The 24521-nt window shown below is 42.6% G+C and overlaps 1 protein-coding gene across 1 annotated transcript in view; it reads right to left on the reverse strand.

Moving 5' to 3' along the window:
- The window catches only part of LOC147024520 (olfactomedin-like protein 3A), a 59784-nt gene extending 51932 nt beyond the window's left edge, over nt 1–7852 (reverse strand). Inside the window, exon 1 of the mRNA XM_085884526.1 lies at nt 7495–7852. Coding sequence (XP_085740652.1) covers nt 7495–7614 — 120 coding nt within the window. The 5' untranslated portion in view covers nt 7615–7852. The remainder of the gene's footprint in view (nt 1–7494) is intronic.
- Between the last annotated feature and the right edge of the window lie 16669 nt (nt 7853–24521).

A 24521-nucleotide genomic window follows, 5' to 3' on the forward strand; every position in this document is an offset into this window, starting at 1 on the left:
CTGTCCTCATACATATCCTGCACGATCCTCACATACTTCTCCACCACTCCCGACTTCCTCATACAATGCCACAACTCCTCTTTTGGCACCCTATCATAAGCTTTCTCTAAATCCACAAACACACAATGTAACCCCTTCTGGCCTTCCCTATACTTCTCCATCAACATTCTCAAAGCAAACATTGCATCAGTGGTGCTCTTTCCTGGCATAAACCCATATTGCTGCTCACAGATCGTCACCTCTCCTCTCAACCGAGCTTCCACTACTCTTTCCCACACCTTCATGGTGTGGCTTAACAACTTTATCCCTCTGTAATTTCTACAGCTCTGCATATCACCCTTATTCTTGAAAATCGGAACCAGTACACTTAATCTCCACTCCTCCGGCATCCTCTCACTTTCCAAGACATCATCAAACAATCTGTTTAACAACCCCACTGCCATCTCTCCTTAGCACTTCCTGCCTCCACTGGTATACCATCTGGGCCAACTGCCTTTCCACTTTTCATCTTCTTCATAGCAGTCCTCACTTCATCCTTACTGATCCACCCTACTTCCTGATTCACTATCTCCACCTCTTCCAACCTTCTCTCTCTCTCATTTTCTTCATTCATCAGCTCCTCAAAGTACTCCATCCACCTTCTCAACACACTCTCCTCACTCGTCAGCACATTCCCATTTGCGTCCTTTATCACCCTCACCTGCAGCACATCCTTCCCAGCTCGGTCCCTCTGTCTTGCCAATCGGTATAAATCCTTTTCCCCTTCTTTTGTATCCAACTTCTCATACAACTCATCATATGCCTTTTCCTTGGCCTATGCCACCTCTCTCTTTGCCTTTCGCCGCCACTCCTTGTACTCCTGCCGACTTTCTTCGTCTCTCTGCCTATCCCACTTCTTTTTCGCCAACCCCTTCTTCCTTATACTTTCCTCTACTTCCTCATTCCACCACCAAGTCTCCTTATCTTCCTTCCTCTGTCCAGATGTCACACCAAGTACCTTCCTAGCTATCTCCCTCACAACTTCTGCTGTCGTTGCCCAATCATCCCACCCATCTTTACCACCATCCAACGCCTGTCTCACCTCCTCTCTAAATTTCACGCAACAGTCTTCCTCCTTCAGCTTCCACCATCTGGTCCTTGGTTCAGCCCTCACTCTGTTCCTCAACTTCACCTCTAAAGTCATCCTACAAACCACCAATCGATGCTGTCGAGCTACACTCTCCCCTGCCACCACCTTAGAGTCACTAATCTCTTTCAGGTTGCATCTCCTGCTGAAGATGTAATCCACCTGTGTGCACTTTCCTCCACTTTCGTACGTCACCCTGTGTTCCTCCTTCTTCTTGAAATACATATTTTCAACTGCCATTTCCATTCTTTTTGCAAACTCTACCACCATTTGCCCTTCCACATTTCTCTTGTTGAGACCGTACCTACCCATCATCTCCTCATCCTCTTTATTCCCTTCCCCAACATGCCCATTGAAATCTGCTCCAATCACCACTCTTTCATCCTTGGATACACTCTCCACCACTTCATCTAACTCACTCCAGAAATCTTCTTTATACTCCATCTCACACCCCATATGTGGGGCATATGCACTGATGACATTCATCATCACCCCTTCAATTTCCAACTTCACACTCATCACTCGGTCAGACACTCACCTCACCTCCAATACCCTCTTGACATAATCTTCCTTCAGGATTACCCCGACACCATTTCTCCTCCCATCCACACCATGGTAGAACAGTTTGAAACCACCTCCAATGCTCCAAGCCTTACTCCCCATCCACTTGGTCTCTTGTACACACAGTATGTCCACCTTTCTTCTCTCCATCATATCAGCCAACTCTCGCCCTTTGCCAGTCATTGTCCCAACATTCAGAGTTCCAACTCTCACCTCCACACTTCTACCCTTCCCCCTCTCCCACTGCCTCCGGACTCGCCTTCCCCGTCTCCTTATCCTCCTTCGCCCAGCAGTAGCACAATTTCCACTGGTACCCTGCTGACCACCGGTACCGGTGGCGGTCGTTGGTAACCCGGGCCTCGACCGATCCGGTATGGAAATTCGTTTTGTTGTCCGCATAATGATTTGGCATAGGTTTTTACGCCGGATGCCCTTCCTGACGCAACCCTGGTCGCCTCTTACGACACACAGGGGTATGGTACACCTATTCTAACTGGGGCATACACCGGGCCCAGTACAACTGGTACATATATATATATATATATATATATATGTATATATATATATATGTATGTTATATATATATATATATATACATATATGTATATATATGTGTTATATATGTTATATACTCTATATGTATTTGATATATTGTATATATATATTTTATATATATATATATGTTATATATATATATATATATATATATATATATATATATATATATATTATATATATATATATGTTATATATATATATGTTATATATATCTATATATGTTATATATATATATATATATATCATACATATATATATATATATATATATATATATATATATATATATATATATATATATATATATATATATATTGTTCTCTAAGCTCAAGGTTATATGAGGTCAAGGTTATAGACATATATATATATATATATATATATATATATACATATATATACATATATACATATATATATATATATATATATATATATATATATATATATATATATATATATATATATATATATATATATATATATATATATATATATATATATGGTCCATCTAAAAAGAAACGAGACTGACTTCACAGAAATTTTATTCCAAAAAATATATTGAAATCACAGCTTGTCCCCTTCAATATAGTTTCCCTCTCTTCTCACACACTTGTCCATCCTCTTCTTCCACGCTTTGATGCACCCCCGGAAGGCTTCTACTGGAATCCTCCGGGGCTCCGTCGTCAAGGCCCTTTTGATGGCCTCCACATCAGGAAATCGGGTCCCCTAGATCACCTCCTTGAGCTTGGGGAAAAGGGAAAAAATCACAAGGGGCCATGTCTGGCGAATACGGGAGTTACTCCAGAGTTGGCACGTTTTTATCTGCCAGAAACTGTCGGATGCTCAGGACACTGTGAGCAGGGGCATTGTCATGGTGGAGCACCCAGGCGTTGTTCTCCACCAGATCCCTCTTCTTGAACCAGACTGATCTCATGAGCTGCCGGAGGATCTCCTTGTACACATATTGTACACACCCTGTGGTAGAAACACGAAGTGGACGATGCCTTTGATGTCAAAAACGTGATGAGCATCACCTTGACCTTCGACTTCGACATCCTTGCTTTCTTTGGTGGTGGTGATGCCGGACTTTTCCACTGATGACTCTGCCGTTTGGTCTCGGGATCGCATTCGAATATCCACGATTCATCGCCAGTAATGACTCTCCCAAGCATGTCTGGATCGTCCTCGAAGCGCTCGATAATGTCTTTTTAGACACTGACTCTTTGCTGTTTCTGGTCCTCAGACAACAGCTTGGGGACCAGCTTTGCGCACTCCTTGTGCACTTCGAAATTTTCAGTGATGATGCTCCAGACAGTGTCCTTGTTGATTGAAAGTTCCTCAGCAATCATCCGCACTGAGTCGATGATCTGTGTGCACCATCTGCTTCACACGCCCGATTTTGTCCGCCGTTCTGCTCGTTGAAGGTCTTCCAGACCATGGATCATCTTGAACCTCCTCCCATCCCTCTTTGAACTTCTTGTGCCATTCAAATGCATGTGTATGTGGCATCGTTTCTTCCCCGTAGACTTGCTGCAGCATTGCGAAGGATTCGGAAGGTGTTTTGCTAAACTTGGCAAGAAACTTCAGATTGGCTCTCCGCTCACGACTCATAGCGCAACGGCTCAGACGAGACAATGTGTAAAGCACAACCTGTAAAAAATCAGACAAGGAGCACAGTCAACCATCACCAATCATATATATTGCTGGAATGTTGCAAAAGACTGTGACGCAACCTTGGCTCTCTGCTCACGACTCATAGCGCGATGACTCAGACAAGACAACGTGTAAAGCACGACCTGTAAAAAATCAGACAATGAATCCAGTCAACCATCACCAATCATAAATATTGCTGGAATGTTGCAAAAGACTATGACGCATCCTGTTCATTCAAGTTGTGTAAGTGGAACACACAGCAGGCTCAGTCCCATTACTTTTTAGACGGACATCATATATATGTATATATATGCATACGTATATATATATATATATATATATATATATATATATATATATATATATATATATATATATATATATATATATATATATATATATATATATATATATATATATATATATATATATATATATATATATATATATATATATATATATATATATATATATATATATATATATATATATATATGAGGGACACATCGGCCATTTTGGAGTTAATGCCATATAGTACTATTTTAACCCTTCCCCTATCATCCGAGCCTGTCATCATCATATCATTAAAAAATGTCGCTTACATCACTCCTCGCGGGGCCTCATATATATATATATATATATATATATATATATATATATATATATATATATATATATATATATATATATATATATATATATATATATGTAGTCGTCGACTTACGACCGCAATTGGTTCCGAACAATCGGTCGTAAGTCGAACAACGTATATTTTACAAACAAACAAAAAAAAAAAAGATTTTTTTTTTTTGGGGCCACCTGACGTGGTCATAAAGTCGAACAGTCGTAAGTCGCATAGGTCGTAAGTCGATGACTACCTCTATATATATATATATATATATATATATATATATATATATATATATATATATATATATATATATATATATATATATGCATGTATATGAATGTGGGTTAAATTATTAATTTGGCTTGCTGGTACCCCCATGATAGTACCCCCATTTTTTCAGGCAGAAATTCAAAATGTCATGGCCAGTCTTTTCTCAAGATTCTGTGAGATCTCCAATGCCCACCAGTAAATGGCAGCAGATGGGACTGATAGCTGCATGAAAGACCTCGACACATTTGTTCAAAGAAATGCTAACTCTTTGGTGGAAATTCTCAAAAAGTAATTTTGACTAACATGTTGTAATTAGTCAGCCACGATAGCCTATGATGTATCCATACTCGCCTTTGAGTTGTCTAACCTGGATTTAAATGTCATATCAGCTCTCACTTGTTACCCAGGTGTTTCACAGGCAGTGTGAGGCATCAATGTGTGTGTGTGTGTGTGTGTGTGTGTGTGTGTGTGTGTGTGTGTGTGTGTGTGTGTGTGTGTGTGTGTGTGTGTGTGTGTGTGTGTGTGTGTGTGTGTGTTTGTATCCTTCATCGGATGGATGTTAAACTGTAAATCCAGTCTGCCGGCATTAGTTGGTGGACGGTATAAAGATTCCTTGGTGTCTTTCAAAAGAGTCAGAGAGTGAACACTCGCACGCTCAACAAATTCCATATCCCTGCCCTGATTACCATTGGGAAGGTGATGGCAAACCACCCAGTGTAATCTTTGCCATGAGACTGCTTTGACAACACTGAGTCAGCCTTCAGCAGAGTACCAGAATTAGAAGTACTTGATGAGGTGCCTGTCTCAGACGATCCCCCTCAATATCATAAATATTTTCTTTCAGCTAATATAATCATGTTCTGTGATAGTTGTTTTCTTTATTTTGTTTAAAAATAAATTATTTTGTAGGTACATATATCATTACAATTGAATTATAGTTTTATGTTCCCACAAAATTCATGTACTACACACATCTCTTTCTTTAAATTTGTGAAAAATGCGGGTTTTGGATGCAAACATACATACATACATATCCAGTGTACATAAATTCACACATATACAGTAAACATATATACATACATATACACATCCAGTGTACATAAATACACACACATATACAGTCTACATACATTATACACATCCAGTGTACATAAATACAACCAAACACACACAAATACAGTATACATACATATACGTATCCAGTATACACACATCCATACATCCATACACATATACATTCAAACAAACACACATATACAGTATACATACACACATATACACAGTATCCAAACATAAAAACACACATACAGTATACATACATACATATTCGACATACATGCATACAAATACATATACAGGATACACACATACAATACATACACACATATACAGTATACACAAATACATGTTACATATATATATATATATATATATATATATATATATATATATATATATATATACATATATATATATATATATATATATATATACATACATACATACATACATACACACACACACACACACACACACACACACACACACACACACACACACACACACTCACATTTATCACATGAAACACGCATGCATACATACATATATATATATATATATATATATATATATATATATATATATATATATATATATATATATATATATCCTGGTGTTGGCGCAGTGGTTAGGGCAGTGGCTTGGGATCCAAAAGGTCCTGAGTTCAAGCCCCATTGGGCCACTGAATTAATACACCAGGGGGTTGACTCAGCCTGTCATCCTTCCGAGGTCGGCGAAATGAGTACCAATGTACTGGGCCGGTGTATACCCGGGATAAAATCGGTGTACCATATCCCTGTGTCGTAAGAGGCGACCAGGGTTGCGTCAGGAAGGGCATCCGGCGTAAAACATGTGCCAAATCACTATGCGGATCATACGGATGATCCGCTGTGGCGACCCCTAACGGGAGCAGCCGAAAGAAGAAGAAGATATATATATATATATATATATATATATATATATATATATATATATATATATATATGTATATAAGTACATACAAACACATGCATTCATACAACACACATACACCATATCTCCATTCTCGTATGATCATGATTGGTGGTGTATTGGGGATGATAACTCACATGTTGCATACATACTGTCTTTTGAGCCGTCTTATCGGAGTTTGATTCTTGGACCGATAATAAACTGATTGTCGCTTTGGGTGCAGAGACATCGATAAATAAGCTGCAGGAATGTTTAGCTGTTTGTCCATTCCATCTGCAAACTTTTGATGATGGACATTAAATATTAAGCTGTTGTTTTGCAAGAGAAGGCCATTTTCAAGTGTGCCGGAACCAAATTCAAAATTCCCGTCCTAACTGGTGTTGTTCAAGACAATATGAACCCAAGCAGTGAGTGCTTGCATCTATTGCCATGAGACACCTCTGACTGTTTCGGAAGCATTGCTTCTCTGGTAAGAGTGTATGCACTCATCCAATTTGGCATTGCAATTCCGTGGATATTTTTCAGTGTTCGACAACACTTCAAGGCTATTTTATATTGCTCGAATGCACCAAATATCATCATAACATTCATCAACAATGTGCTCTCAAACATCTCACCCCCACCCCATCCCCCCACCAAAATGTGCACTCACAAACACAAATCCAATGCGCATCATCGGCACGTACCCCCATTGATACGACTTGTTCTTCCAGTTGGTAAATGATATCTCTTTCGCTCTTTGTCGCGCACGACGGGCACGCGAGCAGAGCAAGGCACAGAGCGGCGCAAGCTTGCAACACCATCATGTTGCCACGACCAGCGAGCCCGTGATAAGAGGACAGCAACTTGTGCTCAGCTGTATTTTTGAAAACAAATGAACAAAGTTTCCCGAGCGTAATCCCTTTCCTCCCTCTATACCACAGAATTCAATCTATCCGCCGATTCTCTTCTCGCAGGGATAAGCCAGCATAAAAAAGGAGAATCCCAAAGTCGCCAGTATCCCCCAACCACCCCCGCTCTGAAGATATCGCCACGTGGCTGCACGTCTGTGATATATAACCGATGTCGAAGGCTTACACCGCTTACGAACTTTAATGCTTGCCTGTCGACGTACTGCTCACACTCGTCTCTTGGCTGCTTCCACGCAATAATCATGAAAAGGCATAACAACCCAAATATTTGTCCTTCCAGGTTTGTCTCTGTCTCTGTCTCTGTCTCTCTCTCTCCCTTTGGAAATCCGAAATCTCCATTTTCCTTTACAAGTCTCCAAAGAAGAGCAAACACAGCATGCAGAAGCAGGCAAGCATAGCACGCACAAACTCAGTCCTTTCGGTGGTTCACATGATTGCAAGTGGTACATAATAAATATATATATATATATATATATATATATATATATATATATATATATATATATATATATATATATATATATATATATATATATATATATATATATTGTTGCGGCTCCGGGGGTGGCGGGATTCACACCTGACTCTTGATAGCCAAATGTTACAGATTTGGCGCCACCCTCACCACCGCCATCTCCGGGGTTTATAACGCCGGCTGGCTCGGCACAGGCCTCGGTTCACACGTCTTCAATCGCGATACCAACGTACCCCTGGACCTTACCAGTTGGGAAATAGACCCCGGTTAGAGACTGGTTTTGTCAGATGTCGAGCGTTTTCTGCCAGTCTGTAACGATTTTGGTTTTATATGCCAATCGAACGGATCGTTCCTCGACGCGACACAAATTAATCCAAAGCGGCAACTTCATACGCATCAGCCAGATTTATTGGGGAACATCAGGGAACACAACACAAGCAAAATATTCACGACAATGTTTTTATCAATCGATAACCCGTTCTTAACTAGGGAACTACAGATTATGGGTTTTGAAGGGGTCCCTACCAAGATATACCTTAAATAACATGCAGAGAAGACATAGACAGCATGCAGACAAGACAGAGTACTTGGTGATGTTTCATGGACGAGAGGAAAGTGTCAAAAGCACGAATGTCGCTCGTAACAAGCGGATGTCCACGGATTCGAGCCCCCAAGCTCGAGCACGTCGCATGGCAAAATGGCGCTCGTCTTCCTTTGTCGCACCGAACGCGGCCTCCGCGCGCTCTGACCTTGCGTAAGGTCGACGGCACAAGACCGTCAGACCGACGATGGGTTTCAGCTGGTTTCTCACAAGGTCCAGCATACAAGTCCAGGCCTGGCCTGTTCACCAGACAAGGCCAAATCGAGGTGCCGGGCTCCGGCAGGCTGGGTACATGGGATTCCAAGACGTCATCGAGCTGTGAGGTGAGTAGGGACAGTCAGAGGCTCCGTCGTTTCTCTCTTGCCTTTCCGACACACATTCACCTCAAAGCCCGACTGCTCATCCAGCAGATCGCGCCTCGACATCCGTCGTTTCTCTCTTGCCTTCCCGGCGCACGCTTGCCTCGAAGCCCGACTGCTCATCCAGCAGATCGCGCCTCGACATCCGTCGTTTCTCTCTTGCCTTCCCGGCGCACGCTTGCCTCAAAGCCCGACTGCTCATCCAGCAGATCGCGCCTCGACATCCGTCGTTTCTCTCTTGCCTTCCCGGCGCACGCTTGCCTCGAAGCCCGACTGCTCATCCAGCATATCGCGCCTCGACACCTGTCGTTTCTCTCTTGCCTTCCAGGCGCACGCTCGCCTCGAAGCCCGACTGCTCAACTCCGTCCTCTCAGTTCTTTCCACCTTGTCTTTTTGGGGCGTGCCCCTTTTCGAAGCTGACAAACTCCTCCCTTTAGTTTCACTTCCTTCTTCAGGCCACTCTCCCCCTCAGCTGACTGGGTGGGGCCTATCGTCCAGAGAAGGGAAGGAAGAAGAGGAAGCTCTCGGTACACCACCACCGCACAAACAAATAATAGCCTGTGACACCTCCCGACACACATGTAACGTCCATTTTACCGAACAGCGTAGCTAAACATGCATTTAATGGGGGATCTGGGCTAATCCTCTATTTAGTAGCCAACAAAGCACCATTTCCGGAACACTACCCCCACCTTTCTCCCGAGGCTCTCCCAAGCCTCTATCTGGGACAGCCCACGGCAATGGCCCTGTCTAACATACAGCACAGATCTCCCATTTACTCTAGCCCACAACATGGGAAGCACTTAACTCCAAAAACCAAAGTGTCACAGTAAGATTGGCATGTCCCTATCCTAGTGTGTCAGGTCATAAATCTAACAAACAAATTCACACTCTATGCACACTACTTAACATTCTAATTATGGGTTTGAACGGGAGGGCATTCAATTTTACTTTTAACATTAACATTTGCATAGGAGCAGGACATTCAAAGGTCAAAGTTCATTCACGTGTTCGCTCTTTCATGCCCTCTCTTGGCAGTATTGTCCATTCACCCCTGAGGGTTTCCTCACTTTGTGGCCTTATTGGCCTCTCACCAGGTGAGTTCAGTCGGCCCAGTGGCCTAATCTCACAAAGAGTTCTTCGGCCCACTGAGCACACAAAATGGAATGCATCTTTGGCCGCAACGGCCCACAAAAGCACTTTGGCCTCAATGGCCCACAAAAATGCTTCGGCCCATATGGCCTACTCACAAGCAGCAGCAGGCAACAAGGCCTGCATTGGACAGCAGGTGACACAGCAATGGTGGCACGGTGATATCGATGGTAAGCAAATGCAATTTGGAGGTGTTCTTGAGGACGCAAATGGGTGTGATGACCTCAGACCAGGTGAGATGGAGTGTACCCTTAACCTTCCTTGCCTGACTTGCTTTGGAAGGACTTGTTTTGGATAAGTTCTCTTCCCCCCCCCTCTTTTTTTTCTTTTACAGACAAGATGGTGTGTTTCTTACTCAACGTTATCTTCGTGAGTGTGTGCTCATGACATACTGGTGGCCTCTCTGGCACTTGGAGAGGGTGACCTAGCCTGGCCCTTACTGACAAATTTTCCCATCAACACTACTCGTACCAGGTGTCACACATGAATGGTGCGGAGAGTTGATCGAACCTAACCATTTACTTTTAGCTCGAAACAATGCAACAAACCCTGCTATGGCTAGAATGATCCTAATGACCAATTTTTCCCAACCTGGCACACTGTTCCATTCTTTTAAACCTGGGCATGGCCCTGATTTGTCTTTTTCCATTTGGTGGTGCTAGGCATAACTCACTGGCTGGGGAGTGTGACTACTACTAGGCCTCTTTGCCTCCTTCCAATCGGGGGTGGAGGACACGCAGCGACCTCGGGGCTCACCTGAGCATGCTTCTGGCACTCCTAACTAAGGGGTGGCTCTCTCTTGCCCCCATACTGTGTTCTCCTAGCACCCATGCTGTGCTCTCATAGCACCCATACTGTGCTCTCCTGGCAATAAAACCTACCGTGCTCTCCTGGCACAGAACCTACCGTGCTCTCCTGGCACTGAACCCACCGTGCTCTCCTGGCACTGAACCTACTGCGCTCTCCTGGCACTGAACCTACCGTGCTCTCCTGGTACCTCTGACAGCCTTCACTTGCCAGGAACCCCCAAAGCCCTGGTGCCCTATTTCCCGACTCACCAACTTCGAATACCATGTCACACTACCAGCCAGGATCCCCATATCTGGGCCTGCACCTACCCCTCACAGTCCACCTGCACAATGGAACAGCAGCCAGAATCCATGTCAAATCCTCTAAGTCCCCCAAACCTACACTAACTTGGTTAGGAGACTCCTACCGACAGGGTACGTTGTTCGCACTCACTCTCCTCATTCGCACAACCACGCCATTCACCCAAACTCTTTAGTCATTCATTCCACAGTGCCACACACCCAGTCCACAACACCATCCAACACCTTTCACTTTTATGTGAAAACAAAAACACACCAGTTCCTCGGATCCCACTTGGTCATCAAATTTAACTGGTACACTTTTTCATCAAACCCCAATTAATTTGTCACTACGTCCGTCGTTCGCTGGCCTACTCCATATTGCCCTAATTGTTTATTTCCAACAATTTAAACAAAACATCAAAATCTCTTCACCAGCCCCATGCAACCTCTGCATGGTTCCAACCAGGCATTTCGGTCCTTCCTGAAACAAGCCACTCTTTGTAATCCACTTGCTTCAGGTGCGTTTAACGCTCTTCCTGTAATATCTCCACCGCTTTTTTCCAATAATCACCCAAATCCACTCGTGCCACTCTTATGCCTTCTGTCATCTCTCAATTTGCAATCACTTTTGGTACAATTTTCAATCAATTTCTACATCCCAATATGGCCTGCTTCTTTGGCTGATTATAAGGGGAGTGAGCGAACGAATCCCTCATTTCCCATTACATGACCCCGCCGCCTTTCCGCCATGGCTCAAAGGGGTCAAGTCTCAATTGGGGTTGTGGTCCACCCCCTCCTTTTCTCCAGGGTTCGCGGAAGTCAGATAAACCCCAATCGGTGGAATGGCCTCCCCCTCTTCTCGAGGATTCACGGAAATTAGGTAAACCCCAATCGGTGGAACGGCCTCCCCCTCTTCTCCAGGGTTCACAGAAATCAGGTAAACCCCAATCGGGGAGGTGGCCTCCCCCTCTTCTCCATAACTCCTTGAAGACAGATAAACCCCATTCAGCTAGCCAAACCCCTCGTGTGCTCAGAAAGGTTCGAAGACCAAGTGACACACGCCAGTGCCACCCGCTACTCATCTGCACTCCACTCCAAAGTTCCTGTGAGGCTGATAGAGAAATTAAAATCCAATTTCTAAAGCCTGCTCCTGGATGCACACCTCTAACTCTGTAAGAACCCATGCGGAGTTGTCCATTATGGTTTTTGTCCCCTGGCTCAAATTCTGTCCTGGTGGCATTTATATTTCCCCTTGCACCTCTAACCTATTTCCTACGTCACCACTCATTCCACGCTCAGGACTCCCACGCACAACAGGCTGCACACATTCCAACGCTTGGTGTTCACATTCCACACCTTCAACCTTGCCTGCACACTGACCAACCACCTCGCACTCCAGGGCTACATTCCTGAACGCCACGTGAGTAGCCACACACGTTTTGGCCTCGGCAGCACACACCGGTGCTGTAGTCTGGACTGTGGGCTCACAGCATTCGTTCACAGGCACTCCACAGTCCACACACACATTCAGGGGTCACGCATACGTGCACCCCATCAAACAGAGTCTCTTCATCAACATAAAATTCAATTTCTACCTTAAGCTCCTCGTCCGCACCATGTATGCATGTGCCCACGTACCTGCCTCGTTCCAGAGTCACCTCTGTCCGGTCGCTTCTCTCCAGAAGGTTGCTCATCATCGGTTCGCCACACTCCTTCGGGGCTGTCAGCTCCAGATGCTGGACCTGCTCAAAATGTATTTCATTAGTCATCAACCCCGTATGCTCCCTCAATGTCTCCATCACCAGGGTTTGCTCTAATTGTGGTATCATCCGACGAGTGATGTCAATCAAGTCACGCACCACTAACACTACTCCCTGTGGTGATATCACACATCCCATATTATTGTGCTGTTCTACTTCCTGGCTCCATTTTCCTTTCCATTTGAGTCGTTCTTCCTCTCTGAGCCTTTTTAGTTGTTCGTTATCCTTCCGGAGTTTTTCCATCTCTGCGTACTCCAACCTTGCTCTCTCCTTTAGTTGGTCAATTTCAAATTCGTTTTCTTTTTGTTTTCTATCCCACTGTCTCTCTTGTTCTTCATTCTGCAATCTCGTCACTCCCTTCAATTTGTTGATTTCCTTTTCCTGTTTCATTCCTTGTTCTTTTTGTTTCTTATTCCACTGTCTCTCTTGTTCTTCCTTCTCCAATCTCATCGTTTCCCTCAATTGGTTGATCTCCTTTTCCTGCTTCATTCGTTGTTCTTCCAACATCTCCACGTACTCCAACCTTGCTTTCTCCTTTAGTTGTTCTTGTCCTTTTTGTTTCCTCTCCCACTGTCTCTCATGTTCTTCCTTCTCCAATCTCGTCGTTTCTTTCAATTGGTTGATCTCCCTTTCCTGTTTCATTCGTTGTTCTTTCACTACTCTTTCTTGCATCTCATTCATTAGTCTTGCTTTGGCTTCTAATTGTTCGATCTGCACAGTGTGGTTCCTTAACGTTTCATTCTCCGTTCTCTTTCTTTCCTCTCTTAACATCCTCAGCTCGTTTTGTAATTCCGTCTCTTTGCTTTGGTGTTTCCATAACTCAGAAGCTTTTTCCCATTATTCCTTCCTCATCTCCACACCTCTTTTGCATGCTTCCTCCTTCATTTCGTCCATTCTCTTACCGTATGTCTTGCTCATCTCTACACCTCTTTCGCATGCTTCCCTCCTCATGTCGTCCATTCTCTTACCATATTCCTTTAGTTTTTTTGAGATATTTCTCTCCTCTTTTTGTCTTCTGTTCTAAGCTTCCCCTTATCTGATCGCCTGATCTTACCTTTTTCTTCAGTTGTTGCAATTTCAAATCGTGTTTCCGTTTTTCCTTTTTCAGCTTTGTTATCCATTCTTCTTCCAAGTTCTCTCGATCCCGGAAGTTACTAATTTGCTCTTCCTCTATTCTTTCGTTCAGTTCGCTCTTCTCTTGTTCCACCTTATGGGTACTCCACTCTACTTTCCTCATTTCTCCCTGTAGTTCTTCAAACTGTTTTTGACTTTTCCAACAATTCTTCCTTCCTTTGCTCCAGAGATTTCTCTCCTCTTTTTATCTTCTGTTCGAGGCTTTCTCTTATCTGATTGCCTGATCTTACCTCTTCCTTCAGTCGTTTCAATTCCAAATCATGTTTACATCTGGACTCTGTCCCGTCCTGCAATGCGCCGGCCAACCCACAATCCAGCCACTGAATTCATTCCTGTGCATCAGCCAATTGTTGTGACTCCCTGTGCACATGATTTTCCTGAACCTCGTTTGCCTGCCGTAGTGCCTCGTCCAATTTAATTTGCAATTCCTCTATATAATTTCCATGTTTTACACCCGATCCGTTCAAAATAAAATCAAATTTGCGAGCGTCGTGTTTTTTTTTTTTTTTGCGCCTCTCGTAACCAATGTTCGGGGTGCGAAATGCACCACAGGTCCAAATAACCCGCTCCTGACTACCAAATGTTGAGGATTCCGCAGTGTTGGGATTCGAGCAGTGGCGGGATTCGAAGTCCGTCACCAGTTTTTTTTTAACGAATCGGGCAGATCTATTGGCGCAACACGAATTAGCTCAATCGTGTAACTTCATACGAATCAGCCAGATTTATTGGGGAACACCGGGGAACACAACACAATATTCACGACAATGTTTTTTTTATCAATCTGTAACCTGTTCTGAACTAGGGAGCTGAGGATTACGGGTTTCAAAGGGGTCCCTACCGAGATATACCTTAAACAGCATGCAGACAAGACATAGACAGCATGCAGACAAGACAGAGTACTTGGTGATGTTTCATGGACAAGAGGAAAGTGTCAAAAGCAGGAATGTCGCTCGTAACAAGCGGATGTCCACGGATTCGAGCTCCCAAGCTTGAGCACGCCGCGTGGCAAAATGGTGCTTGTCTTCCTTTGTCGCACCGCACGCAGTCTCCGCGCGCTCTGACCCCGCATAAGGTCGACGGCACAAGACCGCCAGATTGACGATGGGTTTCAGCTGGTTTCTCACAAGGTCCAGCATACAAGTCCAGGCCTGGCCTGTTCATCAGACAAGGCCAAATCGAGGTGCCAGGCTCCGGCAGGCTGGGTCCATGGGATTCCAAGATGTCGTCGAGCCGTGAGGTGAGTAGGGACAGTCAGAGGCTCCGTGGTTTCTCTCTTGCCTTCCCGGCGCATGCTCACCTCGAAGCCCGACTGCTCAACTCCATCCTCTCAGTTCTTTCCACCTTGCCTTTTTGGGCGCGCCCCTTTTCGAAGCCGACAAACTCCTCCTTTTAGTTTCACTTCCTTCTTCAGGCCACTCCCCCTCAGCCGACTGGGCGGGGCCTATCGTCCGGAGAGGGGAAGGAAGAAGAGGAAGCTCTTGGTACACCACCACCGCACAAACAAATAACAGACTCTGACACCTCCCGACACACATGTAACGTCCATTTTACCGAACAGCCTAGCTAAACATGCATTTAATGGGGGATCTGGGCTAATCCTATATTTAGTAGCCAACTAAGGGCCATTTCTGCAACAATATATATATATATATATATATATATATATATATATATATATATATATATATATATATATATATATATATATATATATATATATATATATACATATATAATTGAAAGTGTGTCTGATTGTGTGTTTGTGTGTTTCTCTGTGACCTATGCACGGAAAAAGTACTGGACTGATCCTCACCAAACCTGACATGCTGACAGAACATGTACCCGGGAGTGTCCCGATGTAAAAGAATTGTACTTCCGACTTCCGGTTTCCGAATTATGACGTCATCACCTGATTGTGTGTTTCTCTGTGACCTATGCACGTGAAAAGTACTGGACTGATCCTCACCAAACTTCACATGCTGACAGAACATGTACCCGGGAGTGTCCCGATGTAAAAGAATTGTACTTCCGACTTCCGGTTTCTGAATTATGACGTCATCACCTGATTTCGTAACGTTAATTTTTCAAGTTCAGCCGATTGACATGGGGCCAACGCCATCTATATATATAAAGTTGAAAGTGTGTCTGTGTGAATTGTGTGTTTCTCTGTGACCTATGCACGCGAAAAGTACTGGACTGATCCTCACCAAACTTCACATGCTGACAGAACATGTACCCCGGAGTGTCTCGATGTAAAAGAATTGTACTTCCGACTTCCGGTTTCCGAATTATGACGTCATCACCTGATTTCGTAACATTAATTATTCAAGTTCAGCCGATTGAACTGTGTGTTTCTCTGTGACCTATGCACGTGAAAAGTAATGGACTGATCCTCACCAAACTTTACATGCTGACAGAACATGTACCTGGGAGTGTCCCGATGTAAAAGAATTGTACTACCGGTTTCCAAATTATGACGTCATCACCTGATTTCATAACGTTAATTTTTTCAAGTTCAGCCGATTGATATGGGGCTAACGCCATATACAATATATCTAACATATGATTTAAAATTTTTGTTTGTCTGTTTGTTTGTTTGTCTGCACGCGCTAATCTCCTGAAAGGTGAATGATAGGAGCTAACCACTGAAACAAAAAATGTCAGGATGAGCCCCGGGAAGGTTATAGGCTATGTGGCAAGGCCCCTCGGGGGTGGCGGGGTGGGGGGAGGGGGGTGTTTCCCCCTCACCAACCCCCTGAGTCTATGACTGCCATGGCCCAATAGGGAACTGATACTGTGCTCGTGTAAGACATATGTATAGAAGAATAAATTCATTCAAAAAGAACCCGGGCAGCGCCAGGGGCATTCACCTAGTATACAATATATCTGACATATGATTTTAAGTTTTTGTTTGTCTGTTTGTTTGTCTGTCTGCACATGCTAATCTCCTGAAAGGTGAAAGATAGGAGCTAACCACTGAAACAAAAAATGTCGGGATGGGCCTCGGGAAGGTTATAGGCTATGTGGTAAGGCCCCTCGGCCGGGGGGGGGGGGGAGGAAGGGGGTGTGTTTCCCCCTCACCAACCCCCTTAGCCTATGACTGCCATGGCCCAATAGGGAACTGATACTGTGCTCGCGTCAGACATCTGTAAAGAAGATTAAATTCATTCAAAAAGAACCCGGGCAGCGCCGCGTGCATTCACCTAGTATATATGTATGTATGTATATGTATATATATATATATATATATATATATATATATATATATATATATATATATATATGTATATATATATATATATATATATATATATATATATATATATATATATATATATATATATATATATATATATATATATATATATATATATATATATATATATATATATATATATATATATATATATATATATATATATATATATATATATATATATATATATATATATATATATATATATATATATATATATATATATATATATATATATATATATATATATATATATATATATATATATATATATATATATATATATATATATATATATATATATATATATATATATATATATATATACATAAAAATGTCTTGCTCTGACTTCACGACATGATACGAATCGCCCACACCGAACTCCGTGCCATGAATCGCCTTACACGAACTCCCGGGCCATGCCCTGACGACTGGGAGAGTGGCGTCGGTCCCGCACGCCCCTTCAGGCGCACCGACCAGCGCTGGCCAACGTGCCCGCTCCGTGTGCGCCAACGTGGCACAAGCTGTACAACATGCCTCCGCCTGATCGCAGTTTCGCTGGCCGTAGAGGCGAGAAGGTAGGATGTTCTGGCAAATCCATGCACCGACTGTAAGATGTGTCCATTCGTGCCCGGCTCTGTACGATAACAAAGTGTCGCAAACAGCGCACGGGTCTGCCTTTGAGAGCACGCTCCATACAACATCTTCCGTTCCGATCCGCCATTACGCACGTGGCCAGCGCTCACCCGATTCTGCTATCGTGTGCACAGGGCAAAACCCGATCGATATAATTAGTCCAGAAATGGGTTGAAAGAAATGAGTCGCTTGCGCTTTGCACACTCGCATCTCGCGCAACGTGGCATGAGGTTGCTTTTCTATTATTGGCCTGGGTACACGTTCAGTGCAGCGTGGGCGTCGTGCTGAGTGTGTTTCCTGTCCATTGAGTGGAAATTACCGCTGCGAGTGCGTTTGGCAGGCTGTGTTTTCTATGGAGGGGTGCGGGTGTAATGCCTGCTTGGCCTTTTCTGAAGACCCATCTAACAGCGAAGGGCGCACGTGGCTCAGATTTACCTCAGGAATAATCAGAAAAGAAGAGTAGGAATGACGTTAGAAATGAAGAAATGATGTAAGCTACCCGAGCCATGAGATCCTCGCAACGCACGCCCCTGTTGTCCAGCTCGACAAAAGGGAAGGGACTATATACACGTATATTAATGAAATAACTGTCTTGGGACCACTATCTGTTGGATGCATGTTCCAAGAACCGCAACAACATATATATATATATATATATATATATATATATATATATATATATATATATATATATATATATATATATATATATATATATATATATATATATATATATATATATATATATATATATATATATATTATAACCTGGTCGTCATGTGGAGTTGCTAAAAGAAATGTCTTTTCCTCGACCTCAACAATTTATGCTCGGATGTTTTGACAACTGCAGTTTTGTTTTTTTTCATCAGTGATCCTGTCTATCATGAACTGGTGGTGCTGAAAGGATGGCCTAAAAGTACACACACTCTCCTCCAAGCTGTCCAGCCTGGGTTTGAATCCCAACACAGCTGCAGACTGTCATCCCAGTATTTCACAGGTAGGGTGATTCATCAAGGTTTGTGCCATCACTGGATGGATGTTAAGCCAGGTGTCCCGTCTGCTAGCATTAGTTGCAAAGATCCCTATGGTGTCCTTCACCAAGAGCAGGCGAGCTATTACCGGCACCGTGAACAAATTACAAGCAACCAAGGAGAGCACACAAATCAACCAATCAATCTTCTGGAGAGATCTTACTCGTTTTTTCATTCACAATTTTTTTTTTTATCTCATTCTCGAATCTCTGGATGGTTTGTGCATCTTGTCTGGATGGTGTGACTCCATTTCTCTCTTTCGCTCTCCTTCTACCAATTATTTAAAATTTCTTCTTTCTGTCACTACCTGTGTGTTTCTTCTACTCACTCACTCTGTGCAACTCCAGTTAGGCTTTCATCAGTGTGAACCTTTACTCGCACATCACACTTGATCTTGCCATGGTTTCTGTGATATGTTTGAAGGTGAAATCAATCCTCTCTGATTGTATATGCTTATTCTGATGCATTGGAAGAAAGAAAAATAGTATCAAGTAATATAATCTTCCTTTTTGGCACAGAGAAAGACAGCTTGTTTAGAAAGCGGACACATTACGCGTCACACACATTGAGGACACGGTTCGGTGCCCCACTCTTGATGGATACAAAATGGCTTCAAATTGCAAGTTGTTTGCCACTGTGATATATATATATATATATATATATATATATATATATATATATATATATATATATATATATATATATATATATATATATATATATATATATAATAGGGGCTCAAGGGAGGAAATTAGAAATGTCAACTTTGAGAAAAGGAACAGAAGGGAAGAGTTGGAGGGTCTGCACAGTGTCGTGTTATTGCATTGACAATGTAAATGGTCATGCGATTTTGCATACGAGAGGACGCTCATAAAGGGGCAGAGAATGCAGCATTGAGAGAGGGAAAGATGTGGATTGAATGAAGGTTGTTATTTCACTTCTGTGGTCTGGATCATTGGCTAAGTAAACGACAACATATAGGAATGGAGGTTTGTATCTCTTTATGGTATACGTATAGGTCGGAAGTAAATTTCGGAAAATAAGAGAATGTATGATGGTAGGAGAAGGAAAGGAGGTGAGTGGAGTTTGGGAGAGAAGGGAAGAAAGATTGGGACGGTATAGGAGTATGGGGAGAGAATAGAAGGGAAGTAGCAGAGCAAGGAGAGAGGGTACAGAAAAAATCTGCCATGTTGGTGTACAAAATAAATCGTTAATAGATGACTCCAAGAGTGAAGGACAGCAAGGAAGCAGAATGTCTGAGTGGAGACATAAGGAATGGGAATATTGTGTAGTATATTAAAGGGAACTCGGGAAGGGACTTCGATGAGACATGTTTTTGAGACGGATGGGGTCGGTGGGGGGGGGGGGGTGGGGGGTTCCCCATGTAAATAACCCTCAAAATAAATTCCTGGATGCTGACGTTATTGGCATCCACATCAGGAAACAGAGAGTTAAACTAGAACAGCACTCAGTAGAGCGCCTACCTCTGCCAGGCTGAACAGTTAAAGTGTTGCATCTAATTGATAGGCTGGATCTGCATCCTGAACCAAAATCTGATCGGCTTGGCTTGTACTTGTCGCTTACCCAACTCATCTACCAAGCTTTTTCATAACCCATCCACAACTTTTTGAGATATTGTGCTCCATATCAGTTTTAGCCCCATTTCTCAATGGTGAAGAATCACTAAAAAAAAATTATTGCATCCAGATTTTAACCAAAATCAAATCTATTCGGCCTTGTCACTCTCCCAACCTGTCCACCCAGTTTCATCTGAATAGGTACACAATTTTTTGAGATACGGACCCAGATCATCACCAAAATCTAATCAGTTCGTCCTTGTCACACACCCAACCTGTCCACAAAATTTCATCCGGATCCGTCCCCAACTTTTTGAGATATCATGCTTACACACAGACAGACCAACAGACAGACAGGGGTGATGCACCTTCGGTGGCGTAGGGAACAAGTAAAAACAAAAACATTCCTACTTGTTTTTTTCATTTTAAGTTTAGTTTCTGACTTGTACATTACAAACTGTCGGATTGGTATTATGTCGATAGGGTGCTGGATCAATTAGTGCAACTTAGATGGTCATTTATTTGGGGGACCAATCCGCTAGCATTTGTTGGTGGGTGTTTTAGATCCTATGGCGTCTTCTGTTGAAGAGTAGGTGAGTTATTGACAGCATCAAAGATTCTAAATTCTTGTCTAAACCTATAAGGAGCCCTGCATCAGTATCGCAACCATGTCCCCGATAAATTGGTGCACACTTCCGCACCGAGTTCATAATTCACTCCCGACCTCCACTATGTACATGCTGAGGAACCATTGGAGCATACATTTAGCAAATGTTTAAAATCTTTTTCACCTCATTTCACTATCCACATGATATTGCATGATATTACTCGGTAAGTTGATCAACGAAGACGACTGACTATAAGTCGGTCAGAAAAGTTGCAAGATTACTTGCAAATATTACACAACTCCCAGAAGACAGACTGAAACTTTTCCTTTTGCAACAGGAATCTGCAGAAGAGCTGCATAGTGCATTCCAGCCTTAAGTTGCACATTCCTTCTTCATTCATCTGCCCATGTACTTCTGTGCATCTGTGGGTCCCATACACTAATCACGAGAAGCCAGACTTCCTTCCTCCCACTTTTATGCGATTAAAGCCATTAAGGCAGAAGCAGTGCTGCCCAGGCCCGGTTTTAAAGTGAGTTTGGAAAAATGAAGGTGATCACTGCAAAATGATCACTTTGGGTGGTGGTCCATGGTAATGCCTGGATCAGATATCTCCCAGGATTGATAATTCATTTTGGTTGAGGATTTCTGCTGTCTTAATGCATATTTTCCTTTTGTGTCGTTAACTATTTTCTTTGCTAATGATATTCAATGGCTGCGAAACTTAATTTTTTTGCTGGGCTTTTTCTTCCCCTTCTGTGTTTCATTCTTTTTTAATTTCTTCTTCCTAACTCTACTCAAAATATGCATTTTGACATGCACGACTTGCTATCTTTGTCAGTTGAGGTTTTTTGTTTTCTTCAGGAGGAAGTACAAGCAACTTTGTGTTCAAGGTATGCTTTGGCTTTGGGTCAAGGTTATTTTTTTTTTCCATAAGCTTCCATACCAGTTAACCCCTTTTATATGCCACATTTATTTAAGAGCTCCACAAACCTGTATTATGACCCAGTCAGTTGTCACTGCTAATAAATATATTCTAGCATGGAAGAAAAGATGTCCATGACTTTCAAATTCTCAGTCAATTCTTATTTAAACTGCCACCATCCGACCCACTCATCCTTCCAACTCACCCGGTACCAGAAATCTCCCGATAAGCCAGAGCTCAAGCACATTTACATATTATAAAATCAAAGGAAAAATGATTCCCCTTTCTGATGATTTTGATTTTGTGTCCCCCTTTCTTTCCTATCCCAACCCGTTGTCGTATTCCTTTCGTCGGGTCAATCTTCCCCTGGTAGTTTGTGGCTTCGGGAATAAACCCGTTGGTTTTAAAAGCTTGAAGGTTCTTGTATTTCTCCTCCCGGCCCACGCGCGTGTTGCCCGCCATTTTTTTCGGAACGTCTCCACGGGAGTTAAAGGTCCCCTGACATGAAAAATAAACTTGTTATTTCTATATTAACTTGACCTTCCTAATGAAGAAATCACCCGTTTTTTTTTTTTAAATCAAAAATGGGATAATTAGAGCAATATTTTGATCATTTCTGGAGCCTTTCACAATGTGCTATGCCCCGCCCCTAAAAAAATGGACTTCAGCGAATCGCAGCATGACGTCACATACAGTAACTCGCACAGAGTGGATCGACTCGAGAGTCGAGATGTCGCGCGCCTTATAAAGTACGTACAAATGCATTTTGCACATGTTAGTGCAATCTCTGTGATCGTCTTAATTCCAGTGATTGTTTCGCGAAATTTTTTAATAGTTTTCGCCGTACTTTCGAAAATGCCTGCAAGATGTATTGTAGCAGGGTGCAGCAATACAAGCAAAGACGGTGTAAGCCTTCAGTTATTCCCGAAAGATGATAATCGTCAGAGAATATAGAGATCAAAAGGTGAAGTTGACGAGGGGAAACTGGAAAGGCCCCAGTGACATGAGCGTCATTTGCAGCACCCACTTCGAAGACAGTGACTTTGAGCAAGGGCTCTATTCATCCCTCTATTCATCCCAATCCCTCATTCCTTACACACAAAGACAAGAAATTATGCTTCTGAGCCATGTCTGCACAACAATCACAAGGCAATTATTTATCCCTTTACTACCTTGTCGTAGTCGTGTACAAATCCAATACATGTATGCACAATAAAGGGCTATACCATGTACACAAAATATAAAATGTGACTGTTGAACCTTTCCATGAAAAATTTTTTTTTTACAGGGACATACAAGTAAAATACTAACCATTAATATTGCCTCATTTCAAGGCACAAGGAGATAATTTTAAAATCAAACAATGTAAAAAACCTGCACCCACATTTTGCAGCTTATTGAATTGTTCGTTGAAACCAGCCTGCTGGGATAGGTATGATTCCACATACATGCAAGCCAGGTATGGCTGCACTCGACATACATGGGTTTATTCTAAAGGTAAGGTACTGCTTCCATTGGCTTGCTATTCATTAACATTTAGCCAAAATGCTGTAATAAAAGAAAATGGAAAAATATGTTGGCACAACTATGAAAGACAAATTTATCTGTCCCATTACACGGCCTCATATCCTCGGGACTCTTACGCATTGACTTATATATTGTGTGCAAGCTAATACAAGTGACTTGTCAACTCTAGAGTCTAGACGAGTCCGATAAATCCGTCGTCCATCCGACTGGGCTGATAAATCCGTCGTCCGTCTGACTGGGCTGATAAATCTGACGTGCTGTAGCTTAATTTTATTATTCTCTTTTCTTCATTGTTTTCTACTGGCGCTGCATGACGACAGTAGGAATGAAATAAATAAAAATGCAACAGAACGTCAGATTTATCAGACTACTCGAGACAATTGTATCGCAAGGTGTGTTCTGCACACAAGTTTTCATCGTATCCGGGCAGCGAGGTTGCATCGTTTTATGCACGGAGAGATACGGCCGATGACATGCGCCGGCCTTGTTTGTGATTAATTCGCCGTGAAGCAACATGTCCGCTGCGCTGTGCTGGTCACGTCACCTCACTAAAATATTTCTCTAAATATTTTTACTAAAATCCTTCATTTCTCTCACACTCACTGGCGTTACCAGACAAGTGAAAGTCCATGTCATCCATTATTCAAAACCAAATGTTCGATTTTTTTAAAGC

This window comes from Eptatretus burgeri, chromosome 6 (genome assembly GCF_056783735.1).
Source record: "Eptatretus burgeri isolate ZD-2024b chromosome 6, Ebu_testis_v1, whole genome shotgun sequence".
NCBI classification, from domain to species: domain Eukaryota; kingdom Metazoa; phylum Chordata; class Myxini; order Myxiniformes; family Myxinidae; genus Eptatretus; species Eptatretus burgeri.